This window comes from Halyomorpha halys, unplaced genomic scaffold (assembly GCF_000696795.3).
Source record: "Halyomorpha halys isolate HHAL.00 unplaced genomic scaffold, Hhal_1.1 Scaffold759.1, whole genome shotgun sequence".
Lineage (NCBI taxonomy): Eukaryota > Metazoa > Arthropoda > Insecta > Hemiptera > Pentatomidae > Halyomorpha > Halyomorpha halys.
Genome location: NW_027110136.1, coordinates 924,331 through 941,415, shown reverse-complemented (window position 1 = coordinate 941,415; position 17,085 = coordinate 924,331). Strand labels below are relative to the sequence as shown.

Below are 17,085 nucleotides of genomic sequence, written 5' to 3'. Positions count from 1 at the left end.
TTAGAAACCGATATTCCGATATTATCGGGAGACAATATCGATATTCCGATATTATCGGTTCCTTAATATCGATATCAAAATATCGGATATCGGAGACCAAATATCGATATTCCGATATTATCGATATCGATATCCCATCCCTATTTGGTACGCCTTACTAAACTATTGTATTGTTGATATGATAACTCTTATAATAATGATCATTGTTATGATAATATTTGTATCATGAAAAAATGATATTATTTTTTCATAGTAGCTTAGTTAAGAAAATAATATTTAAAATATTACTAGTATCTTCAACAGAATAATCCATTGTGAAGCGGCCTTGGATTGAGTCAGTAGCTTTATAAACAACTGTGATAGCTGAGGACGGTACAGTAAATGCTGGAGGAATGCGAGATTCCGAGTAATGACCATAAAATGGTGCATCGATACCATCACCAGCAAAGATATTTACACCTGGATTTATTTGAGATGTGTTGGTACTACCTTCCAATGGAAATGAAGAGGGTATTTCTATTAAGACAAACTGCACAGTAATCTTCGAATCTGAAATAAAGAAAAAATATTTTCATGAATATCATGGAGACAGCAGCTAAACTTAAAACTTAAAAAAATAAAATAAATATTTAAGAAGTACTCCACTAATGTTCTCAGCTCAATCTGAATTTCGACTAACTGAGATTTAGATTTTTAACTTAAAATATCCTGGTATTCATATAATTGAAAATTAATTCCATAGAAATAATATACAAATAATGGTAACTATTAAATTTTTAAAAAATGTTCTTAAATTAGGTAAAAATAAGATCTAATATCAATATTTAGGAATTTAAGGTAGATGCAATTAGGTGAAAATTAAAAAAAAAAAAAAAATAATAACAGTGGGAGTAAAATATAGGATAGAGTAAATGATAGCAATTAAGTAGATAATTAAACTTTTGAAAAAAATTTAGAAAATAATAACGAAAACAAAGATGGAAAAAATCTTCTGTAAATTAATATATTAACTTACTTAATTTAGTTGATTTGATTACCCATTGACATTCTGAATCATATGACCAGTCCAAAGTTGTGTTGTACTCTGAAAAAATTAATGTACCAGAGCTGTTGGTAATTATATTGGCACCACATACCTGCAAACAAAAAGTAAATAATTATTCCACTCACACCCTCCATGGTAGCCTTACTTATCTGACTTTTTAAAGAGATAATTATAGTGAGTAGGTTGGTCAATGTACGACATGTCACAATCTCACAAGAGGAGATCATAACACAAAAAAAGGCAATCCTTCCCCACCGGATCCACCCCGCTAAGACCTCCGGAGAGCGACGGCCCTATATCACTTTTGAAATATTAGCTTAAAACGGGAAGAGGAGAATTTAAGATAGTTTAATTGAGCAATATTTAAAAAGTGCCTGAAATTGAAAAACGGCATGAAACCCTCCACTCCCACCCTCCATGGTACCCTTACTTATCAAACTTTTTAAACAGACAATTATAGCAAGTAGGTTTGTCGATTTACGACACGTCACAATCTCACCAGAGGAAATCATAACACAAATAAACGGTGGTCTTGGTTTTCCCGTTCAGGAATATGTAATTTCAGATTCATATCACTTGAGCTAGGTTGACCACACACAAACACAGACACTCAACCAGACCAATTTACAAGGCTTGGTCATTTTGACTTAAGGAACCTCAAAATGTGTATTTCTGTCAAAAAACTAAAATTCTAAATTTTTAAGTTTATAATACTTCCACTTACTTTACATATATAAGAAATTATGTTTATTATGACAATGACTGATGTTTTTGGAATAAATTTAAAATAAATCTAAACCATTAATGTGCAATTTTATTTTATCATTCACTTATTAATTGTGAAATATTAAAAGTTTGTAGTCAGATGCATTTATTATGTCAATTTTAACCTAATTTAACTTTTAATATAAAAATAAATAAAACCATGACATAAATCTAAGCAACAATGATAATTTAATCACAGTAACCCTAATAAAATAACATTATAAAAGAAAAAATAACTTTAAAATTTATAAAGTAATATTTATAAATTATTTATTCTATTCTATAGCAAAATATAACTATAAAAGAATACATAATCGATAATGATTGTCAGGGATTGAATGAACTGTATTTTTGTAGGTGGGTTTTAATCAACACTGGTTTATAAAATTAAATGAGCACGTTGGATTAGGCTAGTTTTATGAAGAAAGGGAAATGAGATAACTAAATCTTACCTTAAACTGATATTTATCGAAACACATACTCCATTAATGGGAAATAATTACAGAAAAGGAAGAATAAAGAAAGAAAAGATGGGTAATTCTAGTGCAGCTATATGTTACCTGGTCGGAGGCTTGAAAAAACAGACTAACCTCCAACCTCTAACAAAGAAAGGCAGAACTTGATACATAAAGAAAAAGTATAAAAAGGTAAGAAATTTGATTTAAATCCCAAAAATAATCAAACCTACATACTAAAAAATATTACTGGAAGATTAATAGTTAACCGTATGTAATGGATTGTAGGAAGATAGTTCTGGTGGTCAAAAAAGGTACAAAATAGTAAAAGGTTACCTAATAAATAGTTTTTTATTATTTTGTATCTACATTCACTGCCACCTGGAATATCTTCCTATAATCTAAAAAATTTAATTATAAACATAAACACTTCTGGCAAGAAAAATTAAAATCTATAAATGAAGAGTTAATATTAAGACCTAAAAAGAATCTCCTACAGTAACATTAAAATGGTAATTAGTTAAATCTGACACTTGTTATTAAAAATGCTCTATGTATATTAAACATATCTAACAATTTATATTAAAACCAAATTAGTAACATACAGTATTATAAACAGCAGAGAATCCTTTTGCAGTTGCAAATCCGTCTGATTTATGCCTTATGAATATTGTATTAATTGTTGAGAAAATAGAGGTTGGTAGTTCGTTTCCACAAAGCTTTTTCAACAATGGGGAGCTTTCTGAATCACCATCAAATACCTATAATAAAATATCCAATGTAAATAACAAGAAATATAAATAAAAATCTGGTCCAGTCCATTACTACACTACTTTAACTTAGCACCCTACTTAAGTCCCCAAGTTTTGTTTAGATTGGTGGGCCTGTATTGAAGTTATTGCTATGTTTGTGATTTGTGAAAAAAACAGGAAAGGCAAAAATTTTGAACTAAAATTTTTATTTTTCTATTGCTATAAAAATTTATATTTTAGGGTTTCATGAGGTGGAACATTTTTACTAATATGTTAATGATAATCTGTAAATGTTAATATTAATAATTTTACTATCTCTATCACAGTTAAATTTACCTTAACATAAGCATTAGAACAATTTCCATCAATAGCATTTATGTCAAAATCTGTGAATGTAAGGTTTAAACGGTGGTAGTTGTCAACCTTTATTAAATAAACACAATCATCATGAGGATCATAATTCTGAGGATAGTTGTGGGAATGAATAAGCCCAGAATATGTAACAAATTTTCCACCACAGTCTGTAAATATACAAGAGAGTATACATGTTACTGTTAACTGCACAAATAAATAATTTTTTAAATCATAAGTACTTCATAAGTGAATAACAAAAATATACAAACGTGTGTTTGGGACTTCATTATAGGAAGCATGAAAACCTTTGCCTCTGATAGACGAATCTGATTTAAAACGAATAAAAGCATTACTACCAGAAACTGAAATAATGGTACTGTCAGCTGAAGTAAGTTTTTTACACAGTTTTGCTAATTGTGGAGCAGTATCATCACTACCTCCATAGATCTAAAATTATAAATAAAAGTAAATATAATCAATTTAGCATTAATCAGTTTTATTATTAAAAAAGAATCTTATTAATAAAATCTTGTTAAGAATAACTAATTAACAAACATTTCTATTTATAGTTAGCTTCTTTTAACCCATTTGATCCTTTTTTTTTTTAATTGAAACTCGAGGCAATACTTTATTACTCAAAAAATAATATATTTCTAAAATTTCAACTCAAAATCACCGCTTGTGGAGGTATTACTTTCTCCTCAAAATTGGGGAAGTGGGACTGGAAAGGTATGGGTAAATTTATTAATAGGCAGATAAGATATAAAAAAAAGAACTTAATGTCAAATCAAAAATTTCCACAATTAATACGACTGAAACTTATTTAATATGATATATCATTGTTTTCATATAATTAAAGTGGTTATAACTTGGTTAAAAAATGCTTACATATTTGAGTATTTTTTGTGCTTTTCATAAATACCTCATCTTGCGTGGGTGAAACGGTATAAGTATAATGAACTTCTAAAGTATTTTATCATTTTAAATTTTTTATAGATTTTTGTGTGAAACCTTAGTCATCCTAAAATGCTTGGTTTTTTGTATTGCATCAAATAAGCAAGCACAACTACTCACAATATTATAAGCAATAAATTCACAAGAAATGAACATAACTCACTTTCTAAGCTTCTAAAAAAAAATCATCAAATATTATTTAGTCATATTTTTTTTTTTTAAAAAGTATATCAATTTTGAGATTTTCTAATGCAGCTGATCCAATAAGAGAATAAGATATAAAGGTAATTTAAGCACCGGCCCATTTTTGGAGCAATGGGATCAAATGGGTTAAGTTGTATGTGATGATGTGATGGTCTCCACCACTAAAATTGATTATCCTGTAGCAAGAGGATAAGAGGAATATAAGAGGAACAAAAAGTTCAGCTCCAATCCACCAGAGCCTCACCGAAGCTCTCAAATTTATACATTATTTTCTTTTATAAAATCATATTATTATTTGTACGTATTATAAATTTATCTATATACTACTGAACAATGTCAATAAAATAACAAATAAATGATACCAAAATAACACACAAAACTAACTCAAGCAGATAAGATAAGACTGCTTCTCGGTCACAGCCATATGCACAAGGCCTATAAATAAGGGCCTTAACGAAGGCCTACTTGATCATTGATCCACACCCCTATCCGAGGCTTAGTCCTTGCACAGGTGGCGTACGCTCTACTTGAGGTAGTTTCAGTTGTTAGACGATCTTGTTCTCCAAGTTGTTTATATTTTACGCTCACCCTAGATATGTCCTCTCTTCTTCAATCCTCTTTCCTTCTCTCCTTTCATAAGACCTGGCGGCTAGCTACCCTCCAGGATTGCATACCTCTTTCATACCTACAGGAATAATACCCGGTAGGGCGAGGTTACCATCCTCTGAGCTATAACGGCTGTCACCCATTAGTCTCATCCTATCTTATCATTTTCCTTGTCAATTACCTTACCTATATATAAACTGAACACACATTGTCGAGACCTTCTGGACCAGCAGAATCAGAAAGAAAATAACTACCCTGACAATCCTATGCTGTTCTCACACAATATTCAATTTAATTCATTAAATCTTACTAGCTAATAATTGAATAAGCTATTGAGGCATTGAAGAGGTATTATAATAATATTTTGAAATGAACTATTTTCAATTAGGGTACAAACAAATCTATGAAAATAAAAAAAATCAGGTCTATTAAATGATTCTTAAAATACCAAGTTGCTTTAAACCATAAATTATTCTTTTACTGTATGCGTTATTACTCTGTCCTCCTGTCCTGTCAAATATCAAAGTTTGAAAATATAATACAGTGTGCTAGTTTTACTTTTCCAATAAGAAATAACTCATGCTATTTTAAAAATCTAATCAGATGATTAAAATAATCTTATCATAAATTAAATAACCTACTTCTAGAGCATCAAATCCACAGGTGTTTGTATTTTCAAGATCCAAAAAGTCAACCATAATTGAAATACTACTTCCCAGTGGTACAGACAGGTACCACTCACATACAACTTCATGAGGATAACCATTAGGGTAGCCTGGCGATGACAATTCACCTTTAGGATTTCTTTTAAACACACCTCCACAACCTGAAATGTGAAATTAGTAAACTAATTGCAATAAAGACAATTATGAAAACTATTCCTACATTAATAGATACTATTATGAAAATAATGAGATTTTATAAAGAATTAATATCATAAATATAAAATATCAGGTCTGCCCACTCACACAACATTCTTAGCTACTATTATACCAGCAGAGACCAATACAATAATTTCTTGCTTTATCTCTAGTTAAGTTAGTGCGATAGAGATTTTATTGAATTATTTTTATCTGTTTTTCTAGTATGAATTATTTCACAATTAAATCATCCTTCCATTGAGTATCTGAAATGTTCTAGGTATTCAAAATCAGGTTTTTTCATGAAAAACTGAGCAAAATACTTCAAAAATATGAGTGAAAACTTCAACAAGCCATATTAGTGCACACTTAAACTGGTCTGATTTTAACTTTTTTTTTTATTTAAATATAAAATTCAGTTGTCATTTAAATGCTTATATGTAGAGGCTACTTATCAATGTTATAAATGAAAATTTAAAGAGCTTTAAGTAAAAGATTTTAAGCAAGTTTCATCAAAATCTTTAAAACTAGAATAAAACATATTTTTTGTCAACTGCGCATTGGCAATTGTGCATAGGGAACTTGGTCAGGTACATTTGGGCAGTAATCATACAAAGAAATAAAATTGGTCCAACTGTTCACAAGCTAATTGTAGCATAAACACACTGATAGAAAAATGGCCAAAAATGCGTTTTTGGGACTCAATAGCCTCAAAAATGAACAGATCCATTGATTGATGATGAATTTGATTCAATTATAACACTCTCTTTACATGGTAGAGAAAGTAAAATTCACAAGTAAAACACAAAAAAAATCAACAGCTATGAATCAGCACTAGTTTTAAATAATTAGTTTACAATGATAAAATATAAAGCATATTATACTAACCAGAAACAACCCATTCTAATCTAAATAAGGCTCCATAGTTATTCCTTGGTGTTGATTTAAAATAAATATAAATAACATCAGTGGAACTTGCTAAACGAGAAGGTGTAACACTAGTATTACAATATTGTCCAATCAAATGACTAGGTTCTTCACTATTTAAAGTGCTTTCATATACCTGAATTAAAAAAGAAAAAAAAAATTAATTATTTTTAAATACTTGATGATCTCAAATCAAGATCACACAATATGTCACAAATTCTATTTTCAAATAATAATCAGGTAAAAATATGTTTCCAAAATCTATATTTAAATTAAAAGAAAGATAATTCACAAAGGATCTCCGATATTTTCCCAATCATAGGGTGATTTCAGCAGCTTACTTAATTGCATTTGCACAATAATCCCAACATTCTGCTCTTTTTTGATAATTGGCCTTTGGTTCCTCGAAGGATCTTGTCAAGTTGCTAGTAGTATCCAAAGCAAATATCGCTAATAAGTAATTTTGGCTTTCTCATTCCTTGTATATAAATACAAGTTAGAGGTCATTGTCAATATTACCTTTTCTATATGTTTTCAAGCTTATGATAGCTATATGATTGTTGGTAGATAATGAGGACCTGATCGATCTTCTTGATTGTAGCATTATCCAGCAATCTTCATATTCATTTCTGAATGTCTTTTCCATTTACTAAATTATTGAAACCAGAATAGTTGACAAACATGCTTTTCCATTCTCATTTATCTCACTATGGAGACTGTGCTTGCTGATGGTAGGCTTGAAGATATCCTCTTTTTCAATTTTGCCATTAAAATCCCCAAAGATTATTAAGACCTCCCTGTTGGGCATCCATCAAGTGTTTTGTCAAGCTTATCATAGAATTTATCTTTTTCCTCACCCAATAAGACCTTATTTGGCAAACGTGAGGCTATAATGATTTCCATTTAATCTGAGAACACAAAATTGGTGGTTGATTCGGGTAAAGTCAATGACCAGTTGTCTAATTATTTCCTTCACAATCAAATCAGTCCAAATATACGTTGGTTCAGACAGCAATTATGATAGTCTGTGTGTAAAGACTTTTCTTTTCTTTTCACTTTTTCTTAGTTTATGGATTGTGGCAAAGTATATTTTTCTGATTTTAATTTATTGCAGAGGGCACCAACTGACAAGTCATTGAGCAGAAAAAATATTCCATAATCCAATTGTGATGTCTTTTAGGTGAATCCTATCATTTCCTCGAGTACATCCTGGCTATTTCGTTTAGAGGCTTCATGATAGATTTTCATGGAAAGCTGAGGAACAGATATACTCATAACTAAGTGACAGTTATGGTATTGAATGGGTGTGCAACATTATCAACAATAGCAGAAAACTTAGAGGCTGTTGGAGCCGAGTGAGTAGAGAAGTTACCTAAGTAACCTCAAATCAGCATTCGTGCTGATTCCGGCCTGAGTAAGTACACTTTAATTTTGTGGCAGACCCATGGAAAGAAAACTCAATCCTACCATTCTAGTTAGAATAGGTTTTTTACCTACAGGATAACTCCCCACCTCCTAAATATCAGAAATTACCAGGTAGGGAGTAAAAAAAAAAATTAATAAAATTAAATAGTAGAAGATTAAAAATGTTCTTGATATCCTCTCTCTTTGGTTAAATGAAGTTTAATTCCTATTAATGCCTGAAGCTCTAATGTAATGACAGAGGAGATAGATAGATGTATACCTAAAGAATTTTTTTGTTAGTCAATAATAAATATATGTAAGAGTGTATTTGACCACCTAAACACCCTTAGATTAAATTCTAACTTACCCACTCTGGCTAGAAACGGTTGGCTAACAGTAGGATTACACATCTTTTTTGCCCTAAGTTGGAGAACAAAAGGATGTTAAACACCATATTAAAAGAACTATACAAAAACCAAGTTTATAAAAACCAACCTCCAATCTTGATTAAACTAAATTACAAAATATAAAACAAAGTCCATATTCTAAATACCTTTAAATAAGCATTGTTACAAGGTGTCTCCTGTCCTCCAACTTCATAATGTGAAAATGAAATATTGATCTTATTACCGAGTGGTGCTTTAATCTTCCAGAAACAATCTCTTGGTAAAGTATCTCTATCAGGAAAACCAGGAGATTCAATACTTCCACTAAATCCTTTAGTTGTTACATTGCACACTAAAAATATAAATAAAGCTAAATTATAACAGTTCTTTTCTATAGATAAAGAACATTTCATGAGAATAACTAAATAACTAGTGATAAATGATCTGACAGTTCATTATACTTATCACTGAGGGCTAATTATTATTTTTGTGAGCCTTTAAAAAAAAACTGTATTAACTAGTATTATGAATTAAAATTAATTCTGATTAAATTAGTGAAGAGAAAAAAATGAAGTCAAAATTCATTATCTGATACTTCTTTACAATGCTGGAGATAAGTGTCACTGTGGGTCACTTATTTCAGCCAATTTAACCTGAAGAAGAATTTTATAGGAGTGGCTAAGGTAAGTAACATACAAAGTTGAGTCCACATAAGAATATGACATCACATAACCATTAATCCACCATCTAACATCAAATCTATTGCATTTACCTCAACAGTTTAAAATCAATTCAACGTCTATAATCCACTTTCTATTAAGGAGAAATTAATGTCATGAGGTGTTGCAATTTCATTAACTAATAATCAAAATTGCTCTATTTTTCTCAGAGTTTGAAGTGTAATTATGTGCTTAGGACAGAAACAAAAGGGGAGTATTATAGTTAGGAATTTATCATAACCTGCTCATTTTTTAGTATCTAACGATACTTTGAGCAAAAGGCTTGAATGATTTCCAAGTTTGATGGCTCAAATTATCCAATGAAATTATAGAATGTTGCTTGAAAAAAAATGTTGTTGCAGTTATAAAGGTAAATTAAAAAAAACCAAACATACTTGTTGTATATTTCAAATGGAATCCTCTTCCTTGTCTACTAGTATCAGATCTAAAATAAATAAACATAAAGTTTCCATTTGAGGTCAAAGATGGAGGATGACTTTGAGAACAAATTTTGGCTAATTTGGGTGCCCGTTTATTAACACCATCATAAATCTGAAAAGAAGAACTTAAGTTATTAATATAAGGATAGGTTAATTTAAGTTAATTATGAACAAACGTTTTAAATAAATGTATAAAAAAAAATATCAGAATCATTTTGCATCATTTGAACTCCTATTTTGTGCATTTTTTTCTTAAACAAATTAAGCTGAAATTCATAGAAAGAAGTTATGAGATAATTAAAATTAATCAATTTAAAGAGGTTTTCAGTTTAGCTGAATACAATCCTGAGAAATGTGTACAAAAGAAGTGTATACAAATTAAATATACCTAATTAAAACCGAATTCGCACCAACAAAATAACCATAATATTCAATAATAGTAATAGTAAACATATTTTATTGCACATTGGTATAAAAACGATTGACCTCATCATAAAGATACAGCGAAGAAAAGTTGGTATCATTCAGCTAACTCCCATTCATGCCAATTTTAATGAAGGCATTATTATATGAGTTCGAGGAAAATATATGAATTGTATATGTAACCAAGTTAGTATGTTTTATAACTGACCAAAATATATTTCTAAAGTCTTACTGGAAATGCTCAAATGTTTAGAAGAGTAATACAGAAAAAATAAACAGGAAATTTTTTTAAAGATTACTTCAACTAGGAGTCCTCCAGAGTCAACATGTCAACAAAATTTTGGAATTTTATTTTCTAATTGCTACACTTCTCCTAAGATGGTTGACGATGTAAAATTAAAAAAAAAAATCATATACATTACCTCAACGAAATCAAGAGCGCAGGTACCATGTTCCTCTAGATCAAGATCCACAATAAAGAGCTGTATTACTGATCCTTGGGATACTGCTATTTTATAAGTGCATTCCCCATTTCTGCCATACGGTTGAGGATAGTTAGGTGAAATTATAGAACCAGCTGGTGATGTTAATACACCACCACAACCTAAACAAAGTTCAAAAATTAAAAAAAAAGTGTCTTTGTCAATTTTTAATATTATATATAATGTATTAATATTTTAAGAATGATTAATTGGCTACCTCCTCTTCTTAAAGCAATGATAATACTAAGAATGGTTCTCTAGGTTTTCCTTAAGAAACATAAGCTTTACTTTCATCATTGTTGTGACTAGACTTCACTTTTTAAGGTCTTTATTAACAGTAAAATATTGATTCTTTTTTTTATAAATACTAATAAATTACACCATCAACAAAAATTTTGTGCTTGTGATCTAGACATCAAATACTGATTTCTTCCATACAACTAATAAAAGCAAAAATGGCTTTAGCATTTGAAGCTTGCTTTCATAGAAACTAGGATGACTTTTTGGATTCCAAGCAAGATTAGTACACTTTTTTGTACACAAACAAAAACTGTTTTTTCACTGCCGTCAAAACAGCCCTGACAAAGCCCTGCAACGTGGGGCAAAATGTTGGCTCAATAAAATAGTATAATTATACTATTTGAGTTTTTTTTTTTTTTACCGCACCCGAACCAAATTCCATTCAACTTAAATTTAATTATCTTTTAATTTCAGTCCATATCAGAATGATATTCATAATTTCAATTTTTATTAGTTAGCTTCAAACAGAATTTAGTTACGATGAAACTATCAGGGCAATCTTGTAGAAAATTTTGAATAAAAAACAATGAGGTATCTCAATTTTTAACAAATTTGAGATAAGTTATACAGCTTCTAATGTGATGAAATGGTGACATATTTGGACAAGATTTAACAAATATATGTGTGGACAACTAAAGATACTAAAAATACAATTGCAACCATTTAAGTAATTAAATAGCAATTGATGATTAGGAGACTTTACATACCACCTGATTTTTTATGTCAGGTTTTATTTCGTATAGATTTTTCTATAAAAATTAATTAGTATAATGACCAATCAAGGAAGCATTACCCATGATAGCACCATTCCAAGTAAATTTGAAGCCTTCAGCAGAAACACTAGCATCACTCACGAATCTCAAAAACAATTGATTAGACAAAGATATAATATTCTTCTCAACCTTGGAACCACAATAGCGGTTAATTAAAGGTGAATTCTCATAGCCACCATTTCTGAAACAGAAATATTGAATAGTTATAATTGGATAATATACCCCAAAAGGTATAGTGAACTAACTAAAACTATAAATAATAGTTGGTTTACATTTTTGTTATTTATCAGTTTGAACACCTGATGCCTGTTATATTCTAATAATCATTAACGACTTCATAGGGTTTTTAAATCTTTCATCAAATAATTACCTGGATAATTTTCATTATCCAAGATTCACGAGGAGTTCTGCATCACAGTCAGATTTGCATAATCTGATTATTTTCGGTTACTTATTTGGTCTTATATTAAGTCGGTGTCAGGGGTCCTATTTTTTGGTGACCCATTAGCCGCATACACTGGAAGAACCTGAAGACACGGCGACTATACAGCTGCATGGGAATGTTTACTAAGTATGCAAGCTAGTATTTAATTGTCTTTATCATCACGACATATTTAAAGAGACTAGCTAACTAGCAACTGATTGAGAGAGACCCTTTTATGGACACCAGGTGGAATTCATGGTCTCCACCATTTCGCCTACTGACACATTGGCTCAATCTGGATGAGGGAAACAGTGAGAAGACCCTCATAGCAAAATTCGAAAACACCTCACAGATAAGATTTAATAATATGTTCATATGAGGCCCACCCAAGGCTCTGTTCTTATCTCATCTAAAATGGTTATATAGAGGTAACCAACCTATTCCAAACACGGTAGGGGGTCAACCCCTCAGGCCAGATTTGAACCGGCACTGCCACAATTTCCAGGTTGCTATGATCTGCGCCTCAACCACCTGAACTATGAATGGCCAGTCCCAATCCAATGTAGTCATGCATCTTAATCCATATTAAATCACCTCATTTCTTGGAGAGTTTTGCCTCACTTCCTTTTTATCAATTATTTATTGTAATATCCCCTTTTTTAATAGTTAAGTTATGCCACAAATATTTTTTTGATTCTCAATATTTTTAATTAGAACTGTTTAATCAAACAGCAAGCTTATCTATTTTTATCATTCAGAAGATATAGGATTCAAAATGAAATATCTTTTGATAGTCAAGATGGCGGCCTAATTTAGTTAATAGGAAATTTTCACAAGCCTGTGTCGTTATTGCTTAGTAACCTCATCGCTCTGAGATAAAAATCAATATTTGATAAATTACATCAAATATAATCCTCATATCCCTGTTAAACATGTTTTTTCATTCAATATAACCTTGGAAGAATCACTCTTATTAAAAAAAAAAAAAATCACAATTCTCAATTTTATAATATAGTCTTGGTAAGGAAGTCTGAGGCATTTCACCTCCTCCTCTGAGTTTTTTTGTTGTTATTTCTCACCTCTATTTGAAAACATGGTCAAACCACTTCAGCTTTTTATGCCAGGTGAAGAATCTGAATTAAAGAGCTTTGTAATAACAACAAGTAAAGGCATAAGGGCAAAAATTAAACAAATACCTTGTCTTTTCTTTTAATATGGGTCCCAGATAAGGGGACATGTCTGAAATAATAGGATGTTAGTTAAAAAGAAGAAAATGTTTTTTTATTTGTTCTCAAAACAGAGCAAATAATCTAGTCTCGCTAATTAAGAACCCGAATTAAGAACTGATGTGCAGAAACTAATAGTATTATATATACATAAAATTATTAATGTTTTTAGAAAACTGTTGAATGACCATACCTTATTTCAAGATAATCAGTACCACACTTTCCAGACAAACTACTTGGTTCCAATTGGAATGCTTCAGAGATAAGTTCTATTTGCTGACCATTAGGAACTGTAATAGTCCAACGGCAATCCAACTTATTTCGATATAAGTTAGGATAGTTAGGACTATGGATTTCTCCCTCTACTGTTAGGAAGTTTCCACCACACACTGAAAACAGAAATAAGTTTGATATCATTACAATATTTTTGTAATCATCACAATGTTTGTTAATTACAATAGTTTACCTTCAAAGAGTAGTCACTTACTATAACTTAATATCAACATTATTGTATTAAAAAAAATAAAGAAAAAATTCTATCAAAAATCTATGAAATCAGCCTCATGAAAAATTTCAGTGACCATAAACACCTGAATTATTCTCATAAATAAATCAAAACCACAAAACTATTGTCCTAATTTTTAAAGTAATAATTACCCCTTCCCAAAAAATTAATTTATATGTAGAGTAAACAGTTCAAAACTGTACATCCCAACTGAAACCACATATGCAATGAGGAATCAATTTTTTTTTGTTGATTATATACCTAAATTAACATAAGTTTTTTTTTCATTTTGCAACAAAAACATGTTTTATTTATTCTAATTGTGATGCAGAGGAATGTTCATGGCTTTTTATTTTGTTTGGGTATATATTGAGAAATGAAATTCTCGAAAACATTAAAGATATAGCTTATAAAAGACATATAATATATAGCTTATAAAATTGAACAAAGATGTTGTCTTGTAAGGCCGGCATTTGAGGGCTTTCCTAGCTTTCTATTGCACATACTTGTGCCATCGTAACTTGTGGTCCAGAATAACCCCTAGGTGTTTCACCTCTTTAACTTGGTTTATCTGGATTTCATTCAGTATGGTGATCTAATTGTCACCTTTCTCTTTCTAGTAAAGACACAAAAACCAACTCAAGTGAGCTGATGATCAAACCATTATTCTTACAACAGCCCACCAGAATGTTTGCTGCAGTCTGCACCAGATCTGAAAGTATCCTTACTGCATATGGGGATTAAATTCAAGTAAACATAAATTCATTGCAAAATCAAATAATTTATTTAATTATTCATTATCAAGTAAACCATGATTATCAAGTAAATCGAAGTCACTCAATTGAATTACTTTTAAAAAAATTGAATTAAATTTACACTATGATTGTAATAGAAGAGCAGTCCGATACTAATGATTTTATTTGATAGACAGATTCTACAATTTTTTTTTTTTCTGAGTTAATGAATTCTCATAGTTTCTTCTCAGTATGTTGGTGATAGAATGAAATTCCATCTTTATAGGAAAGAACTCACTCAACATCATCATTATCGGTAAAAATTTAGTATCATGTAAGGGAGTTACTTGAATCCAAAACAAAAAGTTACAGATTTTACCTTAATACTTATTAAAGTATCAATATTTAATAAAACTGTGATTAAGAATTCAAAGTTATTTTGGTTTTGGGCTTAAGTAACACCTCAAGGGTCCAACCAAGCCCATTCATTAATACTATTATAATACATTGATGACTAACTTTCTCTAGAATCGACAGCTAAATAGGAAGCACTGAATCCTGGTGCTGAGACAGTCGTGTCCGTATGTAATACAATACTCATTAAATTTGAAGATGAGGTCATCGCAGGTGGTAAACTATTTCCACAATATCTACAACAGAAATATTAATATTAATATATATATACAATGATAAAAAGTATTTACACTTTCATAATACAATCACTTTAACTCATATATTATTCATAAAATTATCCACATTTTCAAAGTTCTCAATTAAAAAAAAATTATTATTTGACAATTGTTCCATTTAATTTAGAAATGGAAATTTTTAAAGAAAACCATTTAACAGGGAATACATTTAATATAAATATAAAAGTAAAAAATTAATATTTTTCACAAAAAGATGTACCAAACAATGAAATGCCTTCAATATGTTTTCTCTTTAATATTATAATGCTCATGAAAGAAAAGTGTTGATGTACAAGTGATTAATGTACAATAGCTGTGACAATCATCTAATTAAGAATTAGCCAAGATTAATTACAATAAAAAAAATCTGGCATGATAAGTGTATCAAACAACTTATGTTAACATCCTACTTTCAGTTGAATTTGATTCTTGCTTGTTTCAAAATGGCAACTTCTTTATTGTTTATGATGGTAATATTTTCTCATACATTATTTTAACTTAAATGTTAAGTAAAAACCTGCTATTACTATGTGTTTTGTATTTTCATGGTTGTTATAACAATAGTCAAAAGTTATTTTCTCCTTTAGTAAATGGTCAAATACCTTCACATTTCATATTTATACATACTTTATTACGACCAACAGAGATCCGAGGAAGTCATACTAAACTGAAATTATATAATTAACGAGGATGTATGCTTTGGTTGTTACAGCAACTTTTTCGATAAAATTCAAAGATTAGAAAGTGCCCCTTTACACAATTGATTTTTTTTTTTTCCGGCCAAGATCCCATTGGAGTCCTATACTGCCTAACCATGGTTGGGGGCTAAAGTTTTTCATTTTGTGGGACTACCACTCAATATAAAAAGTAAATGATATAGCCCGGATTCGAATCGGCACCGCCAATATACATCAACAAATTGGTAAGACTGTGTCTTAACCACTGAGCTACAGGCGGCCCCAATTGATTTTTCACATTTTCTCTAAAATGGCCCAACATATTTCAATTAAATTCTATATATCAATAAACAATTAGTATTAAACATCAGCTGTTTTATCCTCATTTTAATAGTTTGACAGGGGTTAAATGCCAAATTTTTATAATGGCTTCCTTTAAAGTATCTTTAACTTTGTTTGTTTGAAATAATTAACCATCTCACATGTTTATTTGTGATGAAAAAGGATAAATATAAAATATGAAAAGTTTTAATAATTAACTTGAGGAGAAAAGAAGACAAATATTTTATACACACTGAAAACATATTTCTGGAAATAGAAATAGTATTGTAGGCATATTAGGAACCATTGGAAAGCCAAAGACTTTAGAAAAAATAATATTTAACATATCAACTCATAGAAGGTGGTGGATAATGATGAAAAAGGCTCTGTTCAAACAAATTTTGGGCTGTTGGACAGTGAATACTACAGAAATACCAGGGCATTCAAAAAGTCCTGTCGTTTTTCGTTTGTTCGTTGTTTATTTTGATTCTAGAGTGTTTGCTAATTAATTCCGTTCAATACAACTTTTATCTATGTAATGACAAATGTTTATACTTTATGAATAGGAGGCTAAGGAGGATTAATTTAATGCAGTCACCATCCAACTGTCTAGTTAAAATGATTCCAGTTGAAACTCAAATTCGGTCGATTTTGCTCTAT

General features: G+C 30.1%; 1 protein-coding gene across 1 annotated transcript in view; it reads right to left on the bottom strand.

Moving 5' to 3' along the window:
• Positions 1-288: 288 nt before the first annotated feature.
• LOC106685932 (cubilin) overlaps positions 289-17,085 on the bottom strand; it is a gene marked incomplete at its 3' end in the record, with an annotated part of 54,767 nt that continues 37,970 nt past the window's right edge. Inside the window, 13 exon segments of the mRNA XM_014428944.2 lie at positions 289-549; positions 1,016-1,136; positions 2,871-3,026; positions 3,354-3,538; positions 3,641-3,818; positions 5,777-5,961; positions 6,884-7,058; positions 8,880-9,064; positions 9,827-9,983; positions 10,717-10,898; positions 11,870-12,030; positions 13,693-13,888; positions 15,258-15,388. Coding sequence (XP_014284430.1) covers positions 289-549; positions 1,016-1,136; positions 2,871-3,026; positions 3,354-3,538; positions 3,641-3,818; positions 5,777-5,961; positions 6,884-7,058; positions 8,880-9,064; positions 9,827-9,983; positions 10,717-10,898; positions 11,870-12,030; positions 13,693-13,888; positions 15,258-15,388 — 2,273 coding nt within the window.